Source organism: Choloepus didactylus, chromosome 2 (genome assembly GCF_015220235.1).
Source record: "Choloepus didactylus isolate mChoDid1 chromosome 2, mChoDid1.pri, whole genome shotgun sequence".
NCBI classification, from domain to species: domain Eukaryota; kingdom Metazoa; phylum Chordata; class Mammalia; order Pilosa; family Megalonychidae; genus Choloepus; species Choloepus didactylus.
In genome coordinates this window covers 242,048,446-242,073,907 of record NC_051308.1, presented here as the reverse complement: position 1 = coordinate 242,073,907, position 25,462 = coordinate 242,048,446, and the positions used below count along the sequence as shown (strand labels likewise).

General features: G+C 41.1%; 1 protein-coding gene across 7 annotated transcripts in view; it reads left to right on the top strand.

Moving 5' to 3' along the window:
- The window catches only part of CAMTA1 (calmodulin binding transcription activator 1), a 955,716-nt gene that overhangs the window by 903,192 nt on the left and 27,062 nt on the right, over positions 1-25,462 (top strand). For 6 of the 7 annotated variants that reach the window (XM_037828625.1, XM_037828627.1, XM_037828624.1 and 3 more), the window contains one exon: positions 22,341-22,492. In XM_037828625.1, the coding sequence (XP_037684553.1) occupies positions 22,341-22,492 (152 nt within the window). Of the gene's footprint in view, positions 1-19,960; positions 20,197-22,340; positions 22,493-25,462 lie in introns of those variants that run through there. The other variant, XM_037828629.1, reaches the window with a different exon arrangement.

The following is a 25,462-nucleotide window of genomic DNA, read 5'->3' as shown; positions in this document are numbered from 1 at the left end:
TCCTCAGAGTTCTTTATCTCTTTGGCACTTAACACTAGTTGCAGTTCTACTACTTTTAATTCCAGTTGGATTCACTACTTTATTGACAACAAATGGCTCCAGTATAATTTGGGGTCCTCGTAAATGTTGAATGCTGTGTTTTCATATAGTGAGTTCCTCAGTTGTTCCTTGGGTCTTGGATTATCAGCCTTAGTGTCCTTGGAAAATGGGTTTGAAATTTCTGCCCTCAACCACCCCTAGCTCAAGTACTGAAAGTTGTTAAATGAGAAACAATTGTAGATTTGCCTTGCTTCCTCTGTATCACTTTGCATTCAAATCGCTGTTACTCAGTTGTTTAGCAGCCTCCTAAATGATTTTTTCTTTGGACATGGCGGAGACTTGGAATTTTTGAACAGTGTGAAACAAAGACCAAGGAAAAGAAAAATGAATCCCCAAATCACTGCAAATGAAGACGGTCTAAGCAGAAATGCTGATTCCCTTTTCTAGCATTTTGCTACGGAGTTGGAGAGTTTTTAAAAACGAATATGACAGTTTTTCTGAGGCTAAATTTAGCCGTTGCTTTGGAAAACCAGAGTGGTACAGCTTGTGCCTTATCTCTGTCCGGCCCTTACCCTTTCCTCTGCTCTTGGCCCTCTGAAATGGCTTGCTGGGGAGGAGCAGCTTAATGGACTCTAGTGGCCCTGTTTTTTCTGGGAGGGAATTAAGTGACTTCATTTTCCCTGTCTCTCTGAGCTTCCTGAAAAATTTAGGAGCCTTCCTGAGCAGCAATTACAGTTCTCTACAGAAATAGTTCGTCATGCCTCCTTTTGCTTCATCAGCTCTCCCTGCAAGTGCAGCCAAGAGCTGTAAATGGAATGAGATGGCCTCTCATGCCCAATCCGAATAGCAACCGGAGGGCACATGTGCACTTGAGCTACAAATAACGCGTTTTAAAATAGCAGATGGTATTCCATGATTGCTCCTTCATTCACTTACCTGCCAAGGCAAATCTGTTTCTTCTACTCTGGCAGCAAGACCTGAGGTGGTTCCGATCAAGCAATTATAATAACAAGTTCTCCTGTTTGCAGTGTTAGTTGGCCAATTTTCAGGTGTTCAAATCCATGTGCATTTTCTGAGGCTGTTGTAGAAAACGTTTCTTTTGGTTAGCACAATTAAAACTTCACATTTATACAACAGGTTATCTGACTGATTAACCACTTTGGTAACTCATTATAGGCATTCCTTTCATTAAGGTTCTTTTGTTAAGGTTCATTAAGCCCTGTGGATTCCACTTACTCCATATGGCCAGGTAAAGGTGAAGAGGGGGGATTTCTGAATGCTGGGAATTTTAACGTGAAGCTCAGAGGCTAAAGGGAAGTGGCATTGCTGTCAGATCCTTGTTTGTGTGTTGAAGAAGTCAGATATTCCTCAGAGTTTGTCTGCCAGTGTTCCCCAACACACCATAGTTACATAATTTCCTTACCTGAGCTGAAAGGAAGTGGTGTCCAGCCAAGTCAACTCCTAGAGCCTTCTCGTGTGCTGCTTTTCAAGTCGGTCCATTGGGTTTGGACCATTTTGGAAACTCTGTCTTCCACTGCAACAGGTGATAAAACTGCACATTGGAGGCCACTGTGGCTAGTGGAGGTGGTTCAGAGTTTTTGCCCCAGGCTTTTAGACAATCTCTTCAATAAACTGGCTTCCAGAAAACATAATGAGGAAATATTCCTTTGCATTGACTCAATGCCCTCTCTGTATCCTGTGCCAAGGATACAAGACAAAGTTCCTGTTTTCAAAAAACTCACCACCTAGACATGTATAGACAAATAACTGCATTCATTTGCTAAACAGTATTTGGACACAGGGCAGGACATGGATGGTTTATCCTGATCATTACAAGCTCTATGGCCTTGGATAAGTAACACATTTTCTGAGGCTCAGCTTCCTGATCTGTAGAACGAAGAGGGAAATCTTTCAGAGTTATTTTGAAGAATAGTAATAATACATGAAGACTGGCCACTGCAGAGGCTCAGCAAATGGTGGCTGCTGCTGCTGATGAAGAAGGTGTGATGTTTGAGCCACACTTTGAAGAACAAGCAGCTCATCAGGTGGACATGGAAAAGGGGGAAACGGCCTCATTAGCAAGGGCTCAGTGGGGTACAAAATTATTCCAGGTGGGTTTGGAGAACAGTGAGTGATGAGAGAATCCTGGACAAGTAGCCTTGGCCAGGTGGGAAAGAGGATTCCATATCCCACCGAAGAGTTTAAACTTTATTTTGTAGATCAAAGAGTCAGATTTTTTTATTTTATTTTATTTTATTTTATTTTTTAGCCAGATTATCAATATAGGGTCAGGTACTGCCTCATGTTGTATTGCTCAGTAGAGCCATGAAAATTAATTATGTTGCAAGTTGTTAAGTGAGTTGTACATGGTCTGGAGGAAGTGGCAGGTGCCACTGACTACTGAGAGCTGGGGAAGGCTGGCAAGTAGTTGGTTTCCTGCCATAGACATTTTCTTTTCCTCAGATGCCCAAACATTTGGAATTCTCCGCTTTTATAACAGCAAATCCCAAACGTTCTAAGCTTAGGACATATGGTGGGTGTCTGATTTCATGAAATTTTCTCTGCCTTGAAAAGTTTTGTACTGCTTAGGAATTTTTAAAGTTTAAGTCAATGTTAGAGACGTTTAAAAATGAGTCCCTTTGAGGGTTAAGAACTCCTATCAAAGAGATGAAGACATGACTTCTGACTGCTGCTGTGCTGTGTGACACTTTGCATAACACCCTAAACGGGGGCTGTGCAGGGCAAACAGCTGAGGAAAGGAGACGTGAGGCCCCAGACTAACCGTTCCTCTACTTGGGGGCCACTGGCTGGTTGGAAATGTTTTTCGTCTACTCTTGCTTGATCTTTGTACTACTCAAAGCTCCTTCTGGGATAGTGAGTATATTTTCTTTATACTTAAATTTTCTAATATCACTGGAAAACTGTTAAGAACTGGTAGGTTCGTACAAGTATAAGAAGGTAGTTGGATATATTACTGTAGTATGTCCTGTTCCTCAACTTTTAAAATACAGAAAAAATTAGGCCTTTCTGTTTCTTTTTTTTTTTTTTTCACTTTAATATGTCAATAATATTTCTTCTCAGCATCTAATATATTGGCTTAGTATACATTACTGTATTACTTAATGTTACTGTGAGAGTTCAAGTTACTTTCATCATCATCATTTCTATGTTTAAAATGCCCTCCTAGATGGTCAGAATGAACACTGTTTCTGTATTAGAATTGGAGACATAAGTATGAAATCATGTTTATCTTCATAAACAGGCAGATAGAGTAATTGTAGCTATGTTTGCATTTGTGAGTTATTATACATACATGTATTTCCTGGCTCTGTCTGCTGAGAAGGCCTAGAAGCATGAAACCCCAGTAGCAATGAGCTCACCCAGCACCCAGATCTTGATTTCTAGATACCATTATCCAGTAAAAGGAACCAGGGCTCCTTGGAGAAGCAGCTGATTCTAGGCCTGGAACAGGGAAAATAAAAGATGAGCCTGTGGCATCTTATCACTCCAGAAAGTAAGGAAGTACAAGAATAATAAAGGATGAGGGCGTGTCACAGGGACATAGGAGCCAGCCTGAAAGAGCTCCCAGGGACCAAAAAAATTGGAACAATTTAAGCAAGAAAATAAACATAGTATTGGATTATAACCCAAGGTATAAAATAAATATACACGCGCCCTACTGACATAAATAAATAATTGAATAAACAACTAAATGAAGAAGGCCAAATCTTCCTTACAGGAAAATTCCAAATAATATATGTAGATGCTCTGCCATCCGTGAGGTGGCACTTAACTCCCCTCCCCTTGAGTGCGGGCTGAACCTGGTGGCTTGCTTCCGAAGAATAGAGTGTGCCACCTGGCAGAGAGGACCTTAGCCAAATGACCAAAGCTGCAGGTACCAGGTCATCACCATTTCCCCTTGACTTCATGTGAGGAGGAGGCTACTCCACGATCTTCTTAAAAACACACAAACCTCGGTGTAATCGGGGAGAAAGAGCAGACCAAACTAAATTGCGGGACGTTTACAAAATACCTGACCAGAACTCCTCAAAACCATTAAAGTCATGAAAAACAAAGACTGAGATGCTGTCACAGACTAGAGGAGACCACTCTGAACTGGGTGCTGGGGCAGAAAAAAGACTTTCGAGGAGAAACTGGTGGAATCGATTCAAGTCTGTGTTTAAGTTAATAATAGTAATATGGCAATGTCAATTTCTTCATTTTGACAAATGGCCCGTGGTTATATAAGACATTGATCTTAGAGGAAACCGGTGACGCATATATGGGACTTGACGGTCTTCGCAACTTTTCTCTTAATCTAACATTTTTCAAAAGCAGACAAGTTTATTTTTTTTAAGAAGGCCACACAGGTATGGCTGGTTAGAAGGCCCAAGTCTAATAATAGCTCCGAGTTAAGAGAGCCTTGCCACTTAAAAATATTTCACATAGTAATTTATTTCCCCCCTCACAGACAACAAGATAGATACTAATATTCCCACTTTACAGATGAGAAAATCAAGGTGCCAAGTGGCCCTTACCCAAAGTTGCACAGTCGTGTCTTTACTCCAGTGTTCATTCCATTGTATCCTGACTGCCCTGTCTAAAAATACTTCTTCCACTAAAAGGGGGTGCAGGTAGAAGAGAAGCTTTGAATGCATCACAAACCAGTTTGTTCCCATTGCAAGCAATCAGAATTACTGACTCTTGTCTGGGGTGCAGGTATGTGTGCAGTGCAGGGGGAAGTAACTGCTGCGTGAGAGTTGAAAGTATCCTTCCTCCTTCCTGAGACCATGTGAGTAAATAGACTGCTTTAGAGAAAAGCAAGAGGCAAAGACCCATGCCTGTAAGAGACCCCATTTAGTGAACTGGGAAGAGAAAGAAAGCAATAAAAAGAAGTAGGGTGGTGGGATGGTAGAGTGGCACTTGATTAGTTGCAGACAGCAGTGCTGGTGGGTGGATGTTACATAGGTTTCAAGTGTCAGATTTGAATGGGCTGTGTGATTGAGAAGAAAATGTGCACCCTGATGATTATTACAGAGCTGGTAGGGATGGATTGTGAGGTAACATCTCAGGGGTCCAGGGCAGGCAGCAATCTCCATGTCTGTTCAAGCAGGAAGTTCTTGGACCTTTCTTTAACAAGATTTTGGTGGAGGAGAGAGGAGATGCTCCTTCTGTTGTGGAAGAGGCAGGGGTCTGGGGCAGTAGTTCCTTGTGGGGTCCAAGATCAAGACCTACTGAATCAAAAACTCTGGGCATGGGGTCCAGCAATCTGTGTTTTAAAAATCCCTTCAGGTGGGTCTCAAACCACCAATCTAGAGCAATGGTCACCTGGGGAGCCACCAGTCTACGGTGTCGCACAGCCCACAGCGGGGGACAAGCGTGATGGAGCGTGCACATAGACTTGGCCACATGCAGGGACGCCTAGAGCCACACCATGAGGTTCCGGGGTACACGTGTGCCTGAAGAGGTAGAGAGGTTGTCAGATCCCGCCTTGCCTCAGTCTTGAGATCCAGCAGTCGTGATGTGGTTTAAACAGGGGATTAAGAGTTGGAGAACCTCAGCCCCAAACACGAGTCTGATCCTTTCTTGCCAAATGATGTTTTTGTTTTTGATTTTGTCTCTTATGCTCTGCTCTTTCCTGCCCTCTGAAAGTTGACCATTTCACTGAGAAGTTATCAATCACAGCTCGGTGAAATTCTACGAGTCTAATTTCCCCATGATAAACCTCCCCCAGTATATGTATCTGCAACCTTTTATCGTGGCCACTTGAAATCGGTATCATGGCAACTAAGTTTTGTGAACTTTACATCAATACCTAGGGGGCCCTTACAGGTGGCTCTTTCATATTATTTTTGAACAAAGTATGAAAAAAATTATTAAAGTTTTTATTTTCTCAGGCAGAGTGCTTGGGGTGGTTGGTGGCTTCCACAAGAGAAGGAACACCTCTCTTCTCCACCCAAGTGCTTGTTGAAGAAAGTTCCAATATATAATGCATAATATAGATAGTCATATCTGCACTGTTCGTGTCTCACGCACCCAAAAGGCGTTCAGCACCTCTCCTGAGAAACAGACCTCCAGGCGTCCCTCTTTTCTGCACCCCTTGTCCAGGGTTCATTACTGAACTGAACTCTGAGCTGAACTGCGCTGCATCACTGAAGCAGAGATGGAGCATCTTTTTGTGATGAAGCAATAACTTATTCTTTTGGTGAGACAGATACATCCTAACACTTCTGGAGAAGAACTGAAATCCAGGAATTCCCGGGGCAGGTGCTAGAGCGAGAAGAGCTGGGTTTCTTTGCTAGAACCTCTTTTGTCTTTAGGTTTTTTTTTAATTGTGGAAATATACACAGCATAAATCTTCCCATCCCAGCCGCTCCCAAGCATACCATTTAGTAAGTTGAGTTACGTTCACAATGTTGCCGTATCTTCACCACCGGCCATTACTAGAACTTTTCCTTCACCTCAAATAGAAACCCTACACTCAATTCAAATTAACTCCCCATTGCCCCTGCCCCCCTCTCCTGCTAACCTATTCTCTACTTTGTCTCTATGAGTTTTCATATTCTCTGAAATCTTCTTTGCAGTCACCATGGAGCTTAAATTTAACATCCTAAATCTCTAACAAACTTGTTTGCTTTGATACCAACTTAACTTTAAGACCATATATAAACTATGCTTCTACATTCCTTTGTTGCCCCCACCACCACCTTTATGTGGTTCTCGTCACAAACTACATGTGTGTACATTAGTAGTCTAAAACCACTGATTTCTCATTACGTTTAGTGCATTTGCCTTTTAGAACCTGTAAGAAGTTATAAAGTGGACTTATAAATAAAAAATACAATAGCACTGGTATTTTTGTTTACCTGTGCCATTTCCCTTACCAGAAGTCTTTACTTCTTCATGGGGCTTCGGTCAGCTGTCTAACTTCCTTTCCTTTCAGCCTGCAGAACCCGCTTCAGCATTTCCTATAGGGCTGGTCTGGTGGTAATGAACCCCCTCAGGTTTTGTTTACCTGGGAATATCTTTTTTTTGTTGCTGTTGTATTTTTTTCCTTTTTTTAAAATTTAGTTTTATTGAGATATATTCACAAACCATACAATCATCCACAATGTACAATCAATTGTTCATAGTACCATTATATGGTTGTGCATTCATCACCACAATCAATTTTTGAAAATTTTCATTACCACAAAAAAGGAATAAGAATAAAAATTAAAGTCAAAAAGAACACCCAAAACATCCCATACTCCCATCCCTCCCTATTATTCATTTACCTTTAGAACTAAGTTTTCTACTCATCTGTCCATACACTGGATAAAGGGAGTGGGAGCCACAAAGTTTTCACAATCACACATTCGCACCGTATAAGCTAAATAGTTATACAGTTGTCTTCAAGAGTCAAGGCTTACTGGGTTGCTGTTCAACAGTTTCAGGTATTTCCTTCTAGCTATTCCAATACACTAAAAACTGAAAAGGGATAGCTATATAATTCATAAGAATAACCTCCAGACTGTCCTCTCAACTCTATCGAAATATCTCAGCCACTGAAACTTTATTTTATTTCATTTTTCTTCCCCCCTTTTGGTCCAAGAAGGCTTTCTCAATCCCATGATGCCATAGCCAAACTCATCCCTGCAAGTCACGTCTCACATTGCCAGAGAGATTTATACTCCTGGGAGTCATGTTCCACGTAGGGGGGAGGGCAGTGAGTTCATCTGCAGAGTTGGCTTAGAGGGGCCACATCTGAGCAACAAAAGAGGTTCTCTGGGGATACTCTTAGGCACAATTATAAGTAGGCTTCACCTCTCCTTAGCTGTAAAAAACTTCATAAGGGCAAGCCCCAAGATCAAGGGCTCCACCTTCTAAATTGGTAGTCCCCAATGCTTGTGAGAAAATCAGTAATTCCCCAGGTGGAATTTTCCCCCAGTTCTTCAAGGGGGCTTTGCAAATACGTTTTTATTTTCTACCAAAATTAATTCTGGGATGTATTGCGGCTTCACACTAACCTGTACAAACCAACCAGATTTCACTCCCCTATTCAAAGTTCCATGTAATTATGGTGTTTGAGTAAAATGACCATATGGAGTTAAAATATTTTATAGTGTGCTACAGAAAATATAGATTTTGCACCTAATAAATGCCTCTTCCTTTGGTCTCACACAGAAGTTGAAGTTTTAGAACACTGTCAGTATCACTCTTTACCCTTTAGTCTGATTTACCTTAGTCCTAACCAAGTTCATTTTGTTCATTTATCTAATTGAAGTCTGGTCTCTTTTTCAGACTCTTTAACATTTGCTGTATGGGGTAATGCTGACGTTCATAGCTGCCAGACTCTGGCTCTGAGTCTTGGGTGTCACACAGATACCCAAAGTTCCAGGGACCAACCAGGTTATAAACAAAGAGCTCAGCATCTCAGAATTTAGAAATAGCCATTACAGTTCAGGAATAGATGTAACTGCTGTGCAATCTAGGAACCTTTACAATAAGCCTTCCCCTGATAACCTGTGCTCTCAGACTCAATTCTCAGAGTTTGCACATTATAGTTGGTCCATATTAGTGAGGCATTATAATGTTTGTCTTTTCATTTCTGGTTTAGTTCACTCAACATACTGTCTTCATGGTCCATTCATCTAGTTGCATACCCGATAACTTCATTCCTTTTTGTAACAGCTTAATATTCCATTGTATGTATGTATACACCACAGTTCGCCTTTTCATCAGTCAGTGTATCCTTAGGCCATCTCCATCCACAGCGAATCATGAATACTGCCACCATATACCCACTGTGCAAATGTCCGTTTGTGTCCCTCTTTTCAGTTCTTCCAAGTATATACCCAATAACAGGGTTGCAGGACCATATGGCAACCCCATGCTTAGCTTCCTGTGGAACCACCACACTGCCCTCCAGATGGGCTGCACCAATATACTTCTCTACCTACAGTGAAAAGGTACATCCCTCTCTCCACATTTTCTCCAACACTTGTATCCCTCTGTTTATTCTTTAGACAGTATTATTCACACACCACACATTCCCTCCTAAGTAAACAATCAATGGATCCCTGTGTAATCACATATTCATTCACTACCACTATCTATATGAAGACATTTCCATTTCTTCCACAAAGAAAGAGAAAGAGCCAAAAAAAGAAAGAAAAATGACAACTAAAAAACAATAAAAAGAAAAACTGAAAATAAAATGCAGTAAAAAGGTCAGACAACAGCAACACCAAGAATCCCATACTCCTCCCTTATATCTCCCTCTTATAGACATTTAGCTTTGATATATTGCCTTTGTTACAATTAACGGAAGCATATTAAAATGATACTGTTAACTATAGACTCTAGTTTGCATTGATTGTGTTTTTCCCCAATACCATCCAACTTTCAACACCTTGCAAACTTGACATTTGTTCTCCCTCATGTGAAAACATTCTTATATTTGAACATTTAATCACAATCATTGACCACTCTAGGTTTCACTAAGTTATACCATCCCAGTCTTTATCTTCTATCTTTCCTTCTCTTGTCCTACATGCCCCAGCCTTCCTTTTTCAACTGTACTCACAGTCAGCATACTTACAATATTGTGCTACCATCACCCAATATTGTGCTACCCATTTCTGGATTTATACAGTCAATCCTGTTGAACATTCTGTACTCCTTCAGCATCAAATGCCCAGTCTTTACCCTCTTTCTATCTCCTGGTATCTTCATTTCTACACTATCCTCCAAACCTCTCTCTCCTGCCTTTTCCTATCTGTCTGTAGTAATCCTTGTAGTATTTCTTGTAAAGGAGGTCTCTTGTTCATGAACTCTCTGTGTCTGTTTATATGTAAATATTTTAAATTCTCCCTCATTTTTGAAGGACAGTTTTGCTGGATGTAGGATTCTTGGTTGGCAGTTTTTCTCTTTTCAGTATCTTGAATATATCATGCCACTGCATTCTCACCTCCATGGTTTCTACTGAGAAATCCACACTTAATCTTATTGAGTTTCCCTAGTATGTGATGGATTGCTTTTCTCTTCCTGCTTTCAGAATTCTCTTTGTCTTTGACATTTAACAGTCTGATTAGTGTCTTGGAGTAGGTCTATTTGGATCAATTCTGTTTGGGGTATGCTGTGCTTCTTGGACCTGTAATTTTATATCTTTCATGAGAGTTGGGAAATTTTCATTGATTATTTCCTCTATTATTCTTTCTGCCCCTTTTCCCTTCTCGTCTCCGTCTGAGACACTTATAACATGTATATTTGTGTGCTTCATGTTGTCATTGAGATCTCTGAGATCCAGCTCATGTTTTTCCATTCCTTTCCCTGTCTGTCCTTTTTTGTATAGGATTTCAGATGTCCTGTCCTCTAGTTAAGTAATCCTTTCTTCTGCCTCTCCAAGTCTGGTGTTGTATGTCACTGTTGTGTTTTTCATCTCTTTTATTGTGCCTTTCATTCCCATAAGTTCTTCCATTTGTTTTTTCAAGCTTACAAATTCTTCTGTATGGTCATTCTTTGTATCCTTCATCTCTTTTGTCACATTTTCTTTCAACTCAATTTGATTTAGAAGATTTGTTTGAACATCTTTAATTAGTTGTTTCAACTCTTGAATCTCAGTTGAGGTGTTAGTTTGTTCCTTTGACTGGGCCATATCTTTATATGACCTGGTGTGGCTTGTGATTTTTTGCTGTCTAGGCATCTCATTTCCTTGATTAGTTTATTCTGGAAGTCATTTTCTCTCTTTTGCCTTGGGTTTTCTTTGCTCTTTATATTTCTTTGTTTCTCTTGCTGGCCAGTTGTCAGATTGGCTCTGCCCCCCGTCTTCCCCCCAAATCAGGCACCCACCATGGCCTGCCACAGAGATGGGAGGTAGGCACTGGGCACCCCAGCAAGTTCACTGTGTGTGGTAATACAGATCTGCTGGCTTCCAGTTGTGCTCTGTTTTCTGCCAGTCAACAGGACCTAGGCTTGTTTTAGAATCCTGCTTTGACAGTTGGGTTGTCTGTATTTCTCAGCCAAAAGGGCTGGATTTCTTTGCAGGGCTTCTAGACCAGCTCCTGTGGTCCTAATAAAGGATCTGGAGCATCTTAAATGTTTCTGTTCCCTTGTGCTTTCTGGACTGTCCAGCAGATGGTGCTGTTCAGTAACTTAATCATCCTCAGAGGCTGCTTTGCCTCTGACCACAGGCTGCGTCTACACAGGTGAGCTGAAACTGTGGGATTCCTATGCCTTCACTTTGCCAGCCAAAATCTGGTGCGATGTGGGGCTACACCTGTGGCAGAGGACTCCTTCAGCTGACTGAGTACTCCATCCATTCCCAAGGCAAGGAAATGGCTGCCTTTAGGGAAGGGTTTTTAGATCTAGGACTGAAAATTCAGTCTCCATCTATGTTTTCTCAGTTCCTTTGTCCCTCACTGACCTGGCCCTTGAAATGTCCTCCTCTGTCCTCTGGGTCTTCAAACAATGGGGGTATGTCTCACTGCTGTGAGAGCTTTTAAAATCTGTGTCCCTGGTGGGAGGGGTCCCTGTTGCTGATTCTGTGCCTTTCCCACATGAGAACGAGTGAGGGGAAGGGGAGAGGACTGACTGGTCCAGGACAGAAGATTCTTACCTGATATTCTTCTCTTTCTTCAGTTCGGCATCTGCAGGGTCCTTCTCCAGTCTGTATCCTCCTCCAGAGTTCCAAACAATTCAGAATTGCCCTTTTTATCGTTGAATCTCTGGAGAGGAATTCTCAGAAGCTGTGTATGTTGCCATGTTGATGACATCACTCCTTCAGGTTGTGGACCAAACTCCACCTGGGAATATCTTAATCCATTCCTCACTTTTTTGTGCAATCTTATTGAAATATAATCACATAACATACAGTCATTCAGAGCATACAGTCAGTTGTTCACAGTATCGTCATATAGTTGTGCATTCATCACCACAAACTTTGAGCATTTTCATTATCCAAAAAATAAAGATTAAAATGAAAAAGAACATCCAAAACATCCCATTCCCCTCCTCCCCCCATTGTTCATTTACCTTTTTTTTTAAATACAGTTTGAGTCATCCATAGTGTACAATCAGTTATTCATAGCATCATACATTTGTGTGTTCATCACTAGAATCAATTTTTGAACCTTTTCCTTACTCCAAAATAAAAATAAAAGGAAAAAAGAACACTTAAATCTTCCCATCCCTTCCATCCCACCCGATTCTTCATCTAATTTTTGTCCCCATTTTTCCACTCATCTGTCCATACACTGGATAAAGGGAGTGCAAGCCACCAGGTTTTCACAATCACAGTCACACTGTGCATGCTAGATAGTATACAGTTGTCTTCAAGAATCAAGATCATTGGGTTGCAGTTCAACAGCTTCAAGTATTTCCATCTAGCCATTCCAACACACTAAAAACTAAAATGTGGTATCTATGTAGCATATAAGAATACCCTCCAGAGTGACGTCTCGACTCCATTTTGAAATCTCTCAGCTGCTGGACCCTTATTTTGTTTCATCTCTCTTCCCCATTTTGGTCAAGAAGATCCTCTCAATCTCACAGTTCTGGGTCCATGTTCATCTCCAGGAGTTATGTCCCATGTTGACGGGGATTCACACCCCTGGGTGTCATGTCCCACGCAGCGGGAAGGGTAGTGAGTCCACCTGCTGAGTGGGCTTAGAGAGATCGGCATCCCTCACTTTTGAAAGACAGTTTTGCCAGTTATAGAAATCTTGGTTGGCAATTTTTTGCTTCCAGCACTTTAAATACGTCTTCCCACTGCTTTCTTGCCTCCGTGGTTTCCGATGAGAAATCATCACTTAATCCTGTTGAAGCTGCCTTGTATGTGACATGTTGCTTCTGTCTCATGGCTTTCAGCATTCTCGCTTTATCTTCTGGTGTTCAGTAGTTTGATTATAATGTGGTGCAGCATGAGTCTATTTGGTCTTTTCCTGTTGAGGGTTTGTTGAACATCTTAGATCTAGATTTTCATGTCTTTCGTTAAGTTTGGGAAGTTTTCAGCCATTATTTATTTGAATATCCTCTGTGCCCCTTTCTCTCTTTCATCTCCGTCTGGGACTCCCACAGTGCATACATGGGGATGCCTGGTGGTGTCCCAGAGGTTCCTCAGACTCGATTCACTTTTCTTCATTCTTTATTCTTTCTGTTCCTCGGACTGGAAGATTTCAGGTGTCTTATCTTCAAGTTCATTGATTTTTTTCTTCTGCCAGCTCCAATCTGCTGTTGAACCCCTCAAGGAAATTTTTAAAAATTTCTGTTACTGTGGTCTTTAGCTCTCTTTGGTTCCTTTTCATAATTTCCATCTCTGTGTTGATCTCTTTGTGTTCGTCTCCTGTTCCTGATTTCCTTTGGTTCTTTGTTCATGTTTTAGGTCTTTGAGCATATTTTGGACCATTTTTAAAACATTTTAAATAGTTTTATTGAGATATACTCACATCTCATACACTCCACCCACTTAAAATTTACAATTCAGTGGTTTTTAGTATGTTCACAGAGTTGTACAACTCTTGGTTCTGGACATTTCACTGAAATGGAATCATACAATATGTGATCATTTATGACTGGCTTCTTTCACTTAGCATTATGTTTTCAAGGCTCATCCATAATGTAGCACATGCATCAGTACTTCATTCCGTTTGATTGCCAACTAATATTGCATTGCTTGGATGTACCACACTTTATCCTTTCATCAGTGATGGACATTTGGGTGTTTCCATTTTGGGGGGGATATTATGAATAATGCTGCTATGAACATTCGTATACAAGGTTTTGTGTGGACATATGTTTTCATTTCTCTTGGGTATATACCTAGGGATTGCCCAGTCATATGATAATTCTGTTTATTCTTTTGGAACTGCCAGACTGTTTTCCAAACTTGTACCATTTTACATTCACAGCTTCAATGTTTGAGGGTTTCAATTCTCCACATCCCAACCAAAATTTGCTATTTTATGTCTTTTTATTATAGCCATGCTAGAGAGAGTGCAGTGATATCTCATTGTGATTTTGATTTGCATTTCCTTGATAGCTTATTTATTAACGTGTTGGTGTATATCCTTCCAGACATTTTTCTGTGCACATAAATTGCATAGATAATGTTTTTTCATCCTCAAGGTGGAACATATAGATCTTTCTGCCAATAAATTTAGTTCTACAGCACTATTATTATTGGCTGCATAGTACTTCTCTGAATGAATGTGCAATAATTTGACGTTTCAGCCGTTTAGACATTGAAGTTGTTTTTAATGTTCACCACTGCAAACCATGTGATGAGCCTTCTTGTCCTTGAGCATTTTGTAAAAAGTCTTTGTCTGGAATGTCCCAGGTCTGATGCTTTCATTGGTGGTTTATAATGCTTTAATCTTTTCCTTTGCCTGGGCATCACTTCCTATTTCTTTGTATGTTTTGCTCGCTCCTGAACTGGGACCAGGAATCTGTGCACTGGGAGTGTGTTCCATCTCCGTGCAGAGTGGTGAGGGGTGGGGTGCAGTCCTTTCACTGTCTTCTCGAGCTTTGAGAAAGATGTTTCTGCCATTCGTGCTGGTTATTCTGTGGTGGGATGGAGCCCTGAAGCATCTCAGTCCGCCATCTTGATTGGAACAGAGTTTAGGTGTCTTGTCCTGAATAGCTTTTGTTTTTGTTTTTGTTTTTGTTTTTGTTTGTTTTTGTTTTTTTCATTTTTATTGAGATTGTTCAGATACCATACAATTATCCAAAGATCCAAAGTGTACAATCACTTGCCCCTGGGTACCCTCATACAGCTGTGCATCCATCACACTTAATTTTTGTTCAATTTTTAGAAACTTTTCATTACTCCAGACAAGAAATAAAGTGAAAGATGAAAAAAGAAAAAAAGAAAAGGAAACTCTAATCCTCCCCTATCCCTAACCAACCCCCCTCAATTGTTGACTCGTAGTGTTGGTATAGTACATTTGTTACTGTTTATGAAAAAATGTTGAAATACTACTAACTGTAGTATATAGTTTGTAACAGGTATATAGTTCTTCCCTATATGCCCCTCTATTGTTAACTTCTAATTGTATTGTCATACATTTGTTCTGGTTCATGGAAGTGATTTCTAGTATTTGTACAGTTGATCATGGACATTGCCCACTATAGGATTCAGTTTTATACATTCCCATCTTTTGACCTCCAGCTTTCCTTCTGGTGACATATATGAGTCTGAGCTTCCCCTTTCACCTCATTCACACACCATTCGGCACTGTTAGTTATTCTCACATCTTGCTACCAACACCCCTGTTCATTTCCAAACATTTAAGTTCATCCTAAGTGAACATTCTGCTCATACTAAGCAACCACTCCCCATTCTTAACCCTCGTCCTATATCTTGGTACCTTATATTTCATGTCAATGAGTTTACATATTGTAATTAGTTCCTATCAGTGAGACCCTGCAATAATTGTCCTTATGTGTCTGGCTTATTTCACTCAGTATATTGCCCTCGAGGTTTTGTCATCAACCCATTTTTTTTTAATATGGTTTTGTTCACTCACCATACATTCCATCCCAAGTAAATAATCGATGGTTTTCTGCATGGTTATACATTTATGTGTTCAACACCTTCACCACTATCTATATAAGAGCATCTACATTTCTTCCAAAAAGCAGGAGGGAGAGTCAAAGAAGGTAGAGAGGCAAAAGAAAGAGGAAAAAAAACATGACAGCTAGGAAGCAGCAAAAGGAAAAATAACCATAAATCAAAGTAGAATGAAGAATCAGACAATACCACCAATATCAAGTGTCCAACATGCCTCCCCTATCCCCCCCTCTTATCTGCATTCACCTTGGTATATCACCTTTGTTACATTAAAGGAAGCATAATACAATGATTCTATTAGTCACAGTCTCTAGTTTATGCTGATTGCATCCCTCCCCCAATGCCTCCCCATTTTTAACACCTTGCAAGATTGACATTTGCTTGCTCTCCCTCGTAAAAGACCTTATTTGTACATTTTATCACAATTGTTGAATACTCTAGATTTCACCAAGTTACACAGTCCCAGTCTTTATCTTTCCTCCTTTCTTGTGGTGTCTCACATGCTCCCCACCTTCCTCTCTCAACCGTATTCATAGTTACCTTTGTTCAGTGCACTTACATTGTTGTGCTACCATCTCCCAAAATTGTGTTCCAAACCACGCACTCCTGTCCTCTATCACCCTGTAGTGCTCCCTTTAGTATTTCCTGTAGGGCAGGTGTCTCGTTCACAAAGTCTCTCATTGTCTGTTTGTCAGAAAATATTTTGAGCTCTCCCTCATATTTGAAGGACAGCTTTGCTGGATATAGGATTCTTGGTTGGCGGTTTTTCTCTTTCAGTATCTTAAATATATCACATCACTTCCTTCTTGCCTCCATGGTTTCTGCTGAGAGATCCGCACATAGTCTTATTAAGCTTCCTTTGTATGTAATGGATCGCTTTTCTCTTGCTGCTTTCAGGATTCTCTCTTTGTCTTTGACATTTGATAATCTGATTATTAAGCGTCTTGGCGTAGGCCTATTCATATCTCTTCTGTTTGGAGTACGCTGCGCTTCTTGGATCTGTAATTTTATGTCTTTCATAAGAGATGGGAAATTTTCATTAATTATTTCCTCTATTATTGCTTCTGCCCCCTTTCCCTTCTCTTCTCCTTCTGGGACACCAATGATACATACATTATTGTACTTTGTTTCATCCTTGAGTTCCTGGAGACATTGCTCATATTTTTTCATTCTTTTCTCCATGTGCTCCTTTGCGTGTAGGCTTTCAGGTGTTTTGTTCTCCAGTTCCTGAGTGTTTTCTTCTGCCTCTTGAGATCTGCTGTTGTATGTTTCCATTGTCTTTCATCTCGTGTTGTGCCTTTCATTTCCATAGATTCTACTAGTTGTTTTTTTTGAACTTTTGATTTCTGCCGTATATATGCCCAGTGTTTCCTTTACAGCCTCTATCTCTTTTGCAATATCTTCTCTAAACTTTTTGAATTGATTTAGCATTAGTTGTTTAAATTCCTGTATCTCAGTTGAAGTGTACCTTTGTTCCTTTGACTGGGCCATAACTTTGTTTTTCTTAGTGTAGGTTGTAATTTTCTGCTGTCTAGGCATGGTTTCCTTGGTTATCCAAATCAGGTTTTCCCAGACCAGAACAGGCTCAGGTCCCAGAAGGAAGAAATATTCAGTATCTGGTTTCCCTGTGGGTGTGTCTTAGAAAATTGCTCCACCCTTTGATGCCTCGGGTCACTGTGCTTTTCTGCCCAGCAGGTGACGCCTGTTAGCCTATAATTCTTGACTGGTGTGAGGAGGTATGGCCGTGTTCCCCCAGGCTCTGGGGTCTGGTTCTGAATGGAAAGGGCCCCACCCCTTTCCTCCTAGAGAAGACAGACCCCCCAGGTGGAGGTCATTAGCATTTCAGTGGTCTCGCTCTCTGCTTGTGCTGTCTCCACCCTTCTCTGAGTCACAGCCCTGGAAACTGAAAATGACTGGGGCTTTCTCCACTGAGCCGAAAAAGAAACAGATAGTCCCCTTCAGACCCTGTCCAAGGCAACCCTCTGGCTCTCCAAGGTCAGTCGTCACCCAAAGCCTCTGTCTGTTTTTTGGGGATTAGTACCTGTAGTGAGCAGTTCACACTCGCTACTTAAAACCCCAGTTGGAGCTCACCTGAGCTATATTTGCTTGCTGGGAGAGAGCTTCTCTCTGGCACCATGAGGCTTTGCAGCTCGGGCTATGGGGGAGGGGGTCTCGCGACTTGGATCCGCAGGTTTTACTTACAGATTTTATGCTGTGTTCTTAGGCATTCCTCCCAATTCAGGTTGGTGTATGATGAGTGGATGGTCTCGTTTGTCCCCCCACAGTTATTTTGGATTATTCACTAGTTGTTTCTGTTTTTTTGTAGTTGTTCCAGGGGGACTACTTAGCTTCCACTCCTGTCTATGCCGCCATCTTGCCCTGCCTCCTGAATAGCTTTTAACCACCTTGGGGGTCCGTCTCCCGTGTGCTCATGGAAACTTGAAGACCAAGAAGCTCTTGGCCTTCTTTGTGTGTGGTCATGTCCTCACTGATGGTTTGGATGTGGTTCACGCAGACTGTTCTAAGGACATTCCGCTTGGAATCCGTCAAAGCTGAGCCACCACTGGCTTTGTTTGAACCATCATGAGTGAGAACTGGGACTAAATTCATCAGCCCCTTACATCCACATCTATTTTTTTTCTTTTTTCTCCACGTATTAATTGAAAGATCCAGGTTCACTCTGGCTGCAGAAATTATTTGCTGAACAGCAAACAAGAGCAGGGATATTTTCCCTACTTTCTAGGCACACCCCAGCACCTGGTACACAGTAGTTGCTCAATAAATATTTTTGCATGAATAAATGAATCTTTAAGGTATACTTTTTTACTATAATAAAAATTTTTTTTCTAAGTAATTATATTCCCTTTATCCTTGTGATCACACAATATATACAATTAAGGCAGTACATAGCTCTGAATTTGCTGATTATTTTACAGTAATGTTTTAATTATCAGAATAAAACTGTAAAACCTAAACAAGCATAAAGCTGTTGCTTTTGACTTGCCTGCTGTGGAGATGCACATGCCATCATTTTATCCATCCATCGAAGCCTTACTAACAGAAGAGCAGCACTCTGGCCCTGCTCAGAGGAAAGAGTGATCGGAAAGAGTCGCTTCGATTCGTGGGAGAGCACAGAGCAAGGGGCAGCCCACCCTGGATGCTGTCTTCATCATTTCCTTTTGTGATTGTTTTCTTGTTTTAATCATCACTTCTTTCCTCCTTTGGAATTGAGATGCTCCGAGGTGCTGTCATGCCTGGTATAATTTCATTAAGAGGCGGATAATTGCTTCTGCGTATCTTCATGATAGAGAGGAGTGGGGAGTTGGGATGGAAATTGGTAACCTCTGTGGCAAACTCGGGGTCGTTGTGGCTGCTAGAGGCAGGGCCTGGCTCAGCGATGGCAGGGAGAGGTGTGTCTCCACACAGGGGCACCCGGGACTGCAGTGCAGAACCCCACAGCATTTCCCCAACAGAGCCGCAGTGCTCAGGTCAGCCACACCCAGGGGAGCGTGTTCTGGGCCCTTCTGCCCCTTCCCAATGAGTGGAATGTTTATCTTGGCCCCTGAGCTCTCGAGTGGTCAAGCAAATGAAACAATACTGAAAACTCATTTGATGGATGCAAGATTTGTACGCTTGCAGAAGAAATAATAAGCAGATGGCTGCATAGGTTTAAGATTAAGCCCATCCATTTCAGTGGGATGCATGAATATGTTCTAGTAGGTTCTGTCTGGCTTAGTGCTATAGGAACAAGCAGGGAGGGTTTCTAGATGTGTCACAAACAATAACTGCATTGCTACTTTGGTTCTAACTCAAACTGAGAGGTAAGACTCTTAATCTTCAACTGCCTTCAAAGACGGGTCCTGCATCTTCAGTGTTTCTGTTTTCTAATGGAGAGGGTATGGAGCCTGGAGTGAGGAAACCAGTGCCCCCTCTGTAGTCATTTCATGTTTCCCCTTGATGGTCACAAGTTGAAAATGACCATGAGCAGCTCATCACCTGCAGTGTCTACCCCGTTAGTAACGGTGCCAGAGACCCTCAGAAGCAGGATCTGCAGAGACCGCCTGTGTCTGTCTGTGGGAAACTGGAGCACTTTAAAATAACAACTCCTCTTTTCATGTTGTTCCTGGACATAGCTTACTAGAACATAGCATTGCGCTTCTTGAAGACCAGACTCCTCCTCTTGCGTTTGTAGTTTAGTAAAGTGAAGTCAATTCGATATTGTCACTACTAAAGATTTTCCTGTCAAAAGGCTATTTACTACCTTCTAACTGTTGCTGAGCTTTCTTGAGCGTAGGACTGTTGTATTCCCCAGGCAAGGCTGCCTAAAGCTCCCGTAACGGCCACCACTTTTCCTTCCTGTTATGAGGTATACTGGGTAAGCTCCGGTTTTCTGTCTGTAAAATGAGGATAATAAGCGTACCTCCCTCAGTCGGTTGTTGTGAAAAGTAAATGAGTTAACGCAGGTGAAGTGATTAGGATGGTGCCTGGCCTGGAGGGGCCCTCTCTCTGCAGGCTGTGAGCTCTGCCTGCTGGTCTTCCCCTGTACGAGCTGCACCTGCGGAATCAAAGAACCTTGTGCCCTAGTCCTGGGCTTCCCAGTCCAGAGGGTAAGGAGCACTAATAAAATATTTTTTTCCAGATCATTCCTTTTCATGATTCAAGTCAACTTTGTATCTTGAAATAATTTCAAACGTACAGGACAGTTGCAAAAGTAATACAAACCCCATGCCGAGAAGTCCAACGTACCTACCGCGCCAGCTACCCAGACCCACCGATTCTAACATTTTGCCATCTTTGCCAGACTGTTCTTTCTGTCTGTCAACCGTCTATCTTCTGAACAGTTAAAAGCAGGTTGCACACATCATACTCCTGGAATATGTAATACTTCCTTGTACATTTCCTTCAAACAAGGATATCCACTTACGTAATCACCTTAAGTGCAATTATCAAGTTCAAGAAATTTAACATTGGTACAAAACTTACATTCTGTATTCCAGTTTTTTCTTGTCTCAGTAATGTCCTTTTGAGCCTTTTCTCCTCCATTCTTAGATCCCTTCCAGGATCATATATTGCATTTAATTGTCATTATCTCTTTAGTTTTTCTCATTTCTTAGTTGGGGAAACAATTTCTACGACATAAATCTTCCCAAGCATACCATTCAGTGGGATAATCACATTCACAGTGCTGCCATGCCTCACCACCAGCCATTCCAAAACTTTCCCTTCACCCCAAATAGAAACCCCACACTCACTTTGTATTAACTCCCTTCTGGAGCTTTTAGAAAGATATTTCTGCCAGTTCTTGCTGGTAGCTCAAAGCTTCTGTTTCAAAGATTTTATCCAGAACTTACCATGTTCTAAGCATTTTCTTATATTATTTTAATTAATATTCATTAATGTTCATTTAATTTTCACGACCCTTCTATGGTAAGCATAATTGCTATCCCCATTTAAGAACTGAGGAGACTGAGACACCAGAGGGTTAATTTGTTCAAAGTTACTCAGTTTAGGACTGAGGCAGGAGTTGCACCTGTAAGTCTGGCTTCTCATCCTTACCACCTGTGCCCTCTCTGGTCCTTGCCCACCTCTCCAGCTTCACCCTCTCCCACTCTCCCCTTCATGTGGCCACACGCCTTCTGCTGCTTGCGTGTCTGCCTCAGGGCCTTTGCGTGCTCTGTTCCTTTGTACGCGCTGTTCCCAGCAGGCACTTTCCCTGACTCCTGGCATGTCTGGCTCCTTCTCATCAGCCTGGTCCAGTTCGAGTATCCCTTTTCCTGACTTACCTAAACTCTACTTCCCACCTCCACACTCGTCATCACACCTTTCTGCTCTTCGCTTATTACAATCTGAATGTACCAGAGCAGGAAGAGACCTTTTCCGTCTTGTCTGCTGCTAAATATCTGGCACTGCACTCGGTAAAGTTTCTTGAATAAATATCGGTGTTAATGGCTTCAGTAATGGCTTCAGCTCCTTTCATTTACATATATGTGTAACCTAGCTCCAACATACGTGTGTGCCTTGCATGCACATGTGTGCATGTGGTGCAAATGTGTGACTGTGGGAGATGTCTATCATGAACTTAGTGGTGTAGAATCACGAGCTTTTTCTCTTCAAGTTACAGTTCCTGGCTCCCACGATAATGTCCTTATGTTTTTCTTCTAAAGAGGTGAAGTACTTATTTGTATTTGTCTCTGAAAAGACTCAGTTACATGTTAATAGAAATGTGTAAGGGTCTCAGGCAGTAAAGGATACAATTCCTAAAATGAATTCATAAAAGCCAGCGTCTAGATCAGGAAATAAAATCATTCTTTTTGTTTGTTTGTTTGCTTTTGCGAAAACTCAGTATTTGATTAAATAATACTGTTTAAAAAAATCCTCCTTTCCTGCTTTCTTTCATTGATCTAAATTAGATTACAGTCATTTCATTTTATCACTCTAGGAGCCCATCTACCAGAGCTCATCAAGATTGCCTTTGGGGGATTTGACAAAGAAATGGAGTGCCAAGCCTGAAACCAGGATCTTTGATTTTTAAAAAGGGTTGTCTCTTCCTTTAGCTGGGAACTTGGGCAGCGCAGATGCCTCAGTCTCTGGTGAGGTGATGGGCCCACCACATGCGGTGAACTCTGGCCTGGACAGAGCCGTGTGATTGGGTTAAGTCAAGGACAGCCCTTCCCTGCCCGCTTGGATGGGCCACATGTCACCTGCTCTTCTTCGGGAACACAGCCTCACTCTCACCCCTCTTCTGTCCTAGACAACCAGTTCAGGATGTCCATCCTAGAACGGCTGGAGCAGATGGAACGGAGGATGGCTGAGATGACTGGGTCCCAGCAGCACAAACAGGGGGGCGCAGGAGGCAGCAGTGGTGGTGGCAACGGGAGTGGGAATGGAGGAAGTCAAGCTCAGGTATGAATCTGTGTCGATGATTTTTTTTCATTGTTGTTTAATGTTTTGATTGATTGGTGAGGTTTTTGATCACACATCCCTTCCCTGCTGCTGCTGTCATTCCTGGGTTTAGGCAGAAAGTCCCAGGTAGGGCTTTGCTACCTGTATTTCTAATATTATAATCTATTTAATATGAAAGAAGCCTTGGAACTTGCAGGTTCTCAGTTGCCTACCTCTGTTAATGGTGGCTAATCCTTGAACCGTTTTAATTAATCTCAGAAATCACTAGTGTTACCTGGCAGTGGTAGTTGAAGGCATACGATTAAAAAAGAGAGGCCAAATGGTGACTCAGAGCTGCTAGATCTGAGATTTAGACTAGCATCTTTCTACTTTGTCTGTTTTATCCCTATTTTACGTATATATAACCTTTTTAAACTTTAGAAGATCAATATAAAAAGGACCCAGAAAAACTGTTTCTGTAATTTTTCAATGTAGGAAACATTACACCTTATATCATCTCTCATTTGTGTTTTCCCATAAATTCCATGGAGAATGTATTTTTGCCAGGTACAGGGAAATTACCAAATTTTATTTTGGAGTCCCATTAGTTTTGGGGACTTTATATAAATTTCATTTGGAGAAAGTCTCTTTATTTTTCAAAAGACCCTAGAGATCAAGTTAAAGGAACTGGTAGTGTTTCTTAATTCCCCCTTTTTCTCTTCAAGAGGAATGATCATTTTCTTTGAACAATTACTTTGTTAAGTGACCGTTTTGAATTTTAAGAGCCTTGTAAACAACAAGTGGTAGTAATATTTTCGATAATAATAATAGTTGTAAACAAAGCATTATAGACCACATCTAAAAACCTTTAACCTTCTTTTTTCTTGAGATTTCTTCTTGTTTCTCCCGTCTTCAAATCAATAGAAAAAGAAAGACTTGGCATACAGTAAATTATTATTAAAACTTAAACAGGCTTATTTTTCAACTGATATTACTAAGTTTTATAAAAGAAGTAATCACTAAACTGTATCTTGTGATTAGAACAAGAGAATCCCATAAAATCCTTTTACTTTCACTCAAAAAAGGTTGCACAAAGGGATTGGTAAATAACGTCATTATTAAGACTCAGCCATTAGGCAGCTGGCGTGTTACAATCTGAGCCCATTTTAACTGCCATTGAATTCTCTTTCATCAATTCAAGTTGATGTCAATAAATGTCTGTGTCTGCCTTATGTGATAGAGACCATGGTTGTTTTTGTTTAGTGCAAACAATAACACAATATTCCCTTTGCTCTCTGGTGATAGACATTTACTTGTGAATATGGTCTGTTTGGTATGTGAAGAGTGGCACTGCCTGGGCCTTTTATTAAAATGTTCTTTAACAAATTAGAGCTGTTGTAGGTTTACAGAAAAATCATGCAGACAGTACAGAGTTCCCACATACCCCCTTCTCACACACAGTTTTCCCTGTTAACATTTTGAATTAGTGTGGTATCTTTGTTACAATTGATGAAACAATATTATTATGATGACGCTATTAACTTCAGCCCACTATTTACATGAGGAATCATTCTTTTTGTTGAACAGTTCTGTGATTTTGGGTCTGTGTGTGTGTGGCAACATATATACAACGTAAAGTTTCCCTTTATATCACTTTTCAAATATACAATTCAGGCGTGTTAATTACATTCACGGAGTTGGGCTTCCATCACCATCATGCGTAGCGAAAACTTTTCTATTACCCCAAACAGAAGCTCCAAACCAATTACACATTAATCCCTGAACCTCCACCCGACCCCTGGTAACCTGTTTACTATTTCTGACTTTACGAATTTGCATATTCTGCTTATTTCATCTAAGTGAGATCCTCAAGTATTTGTCCTTTTGCGTCTGGCTTATTTCACTCATCATATCTTCAGGTTTTCTTTTTATGGCTGAACAATACTCATTTTATGGCTGAACAATACTCATTTTATGGATAGATCACATTCTCCGGGGCCTTCTGAGTCAAAGTTAGACCACATTCTGCTCGGCCTTCTGAGTCAAGGTTAGACCACATTCTCCGGGGCCTTTTGAGTCAAAGTTAGACTACATTCTGCTGGGCCTTCTGAGTCATGGTTAGACCACATTCTGCTGGGCCTTCTGAGTCAAGGTTAGACCACATTCTGCTGGGCCTTCTGAGTCAAGGTTAGACCACGTTCTGCCAGGCCTTCTGAGTCAAGGTTAGACCACGTTCTGCCGGGCCTTCTGAGTCAAGGTTAGACCATGTTCTGCCGGGCCTTCTGAGTGAAGGTTAGACCATGTTCTGCTGGACCTTCTGAGTTAAGGTCGGTCGACTGCAGGTTGGGATAGGCCAGCTGTGGTCTTTCAAGATGTTTTTGCAGCTCTGGTGAGGATGACAGGACATCCATTATCTGCCCATTGTTTTCAAAGGCATTTTTTTTTTCAGATTTAAAAATAAAGAGCAATGAGGAGCAACATATTTCTGTAGTAACTGAATTTTATAGGGTTTATTACTAGAAAAAAATATTTTTTAAACACACCAGAAATGAGAATTGGGTAGGAGTACCATTTATTGGGGAGTGTTACACATAAAACTGCTATCACAGAGCCTCAATGAAGCTGTCCATGTTATCAACCTTTGATTTTATTTTTCTTCTTTTACAGTTGGCTAAAGTAGTGAGTTTCTCTTTCCTATATGCCTTTATTGTTACTAAATTCCAAGATGGCCAGTGTTTTCCCCCAGTGTCCTTTTTATATTATACAGCAAACTGGATTGTTATTGGATTCATTTATGTGTTCCTTTAGGGAAAAAAATCAATATCTATGACTACATTCCCCTTCAGAGGAAGCAAGGGAGTCAAAGATCCTCTTATCTCCAAATGGAAATATTAGGAAAGCAGGTCCACTTGGCTCTCACCGTTTCCTACTTACCTTCACCTGGGAGGCTAGAGGCACTTTTTATTTTCCTATTTTTTTAGCAGTACACTC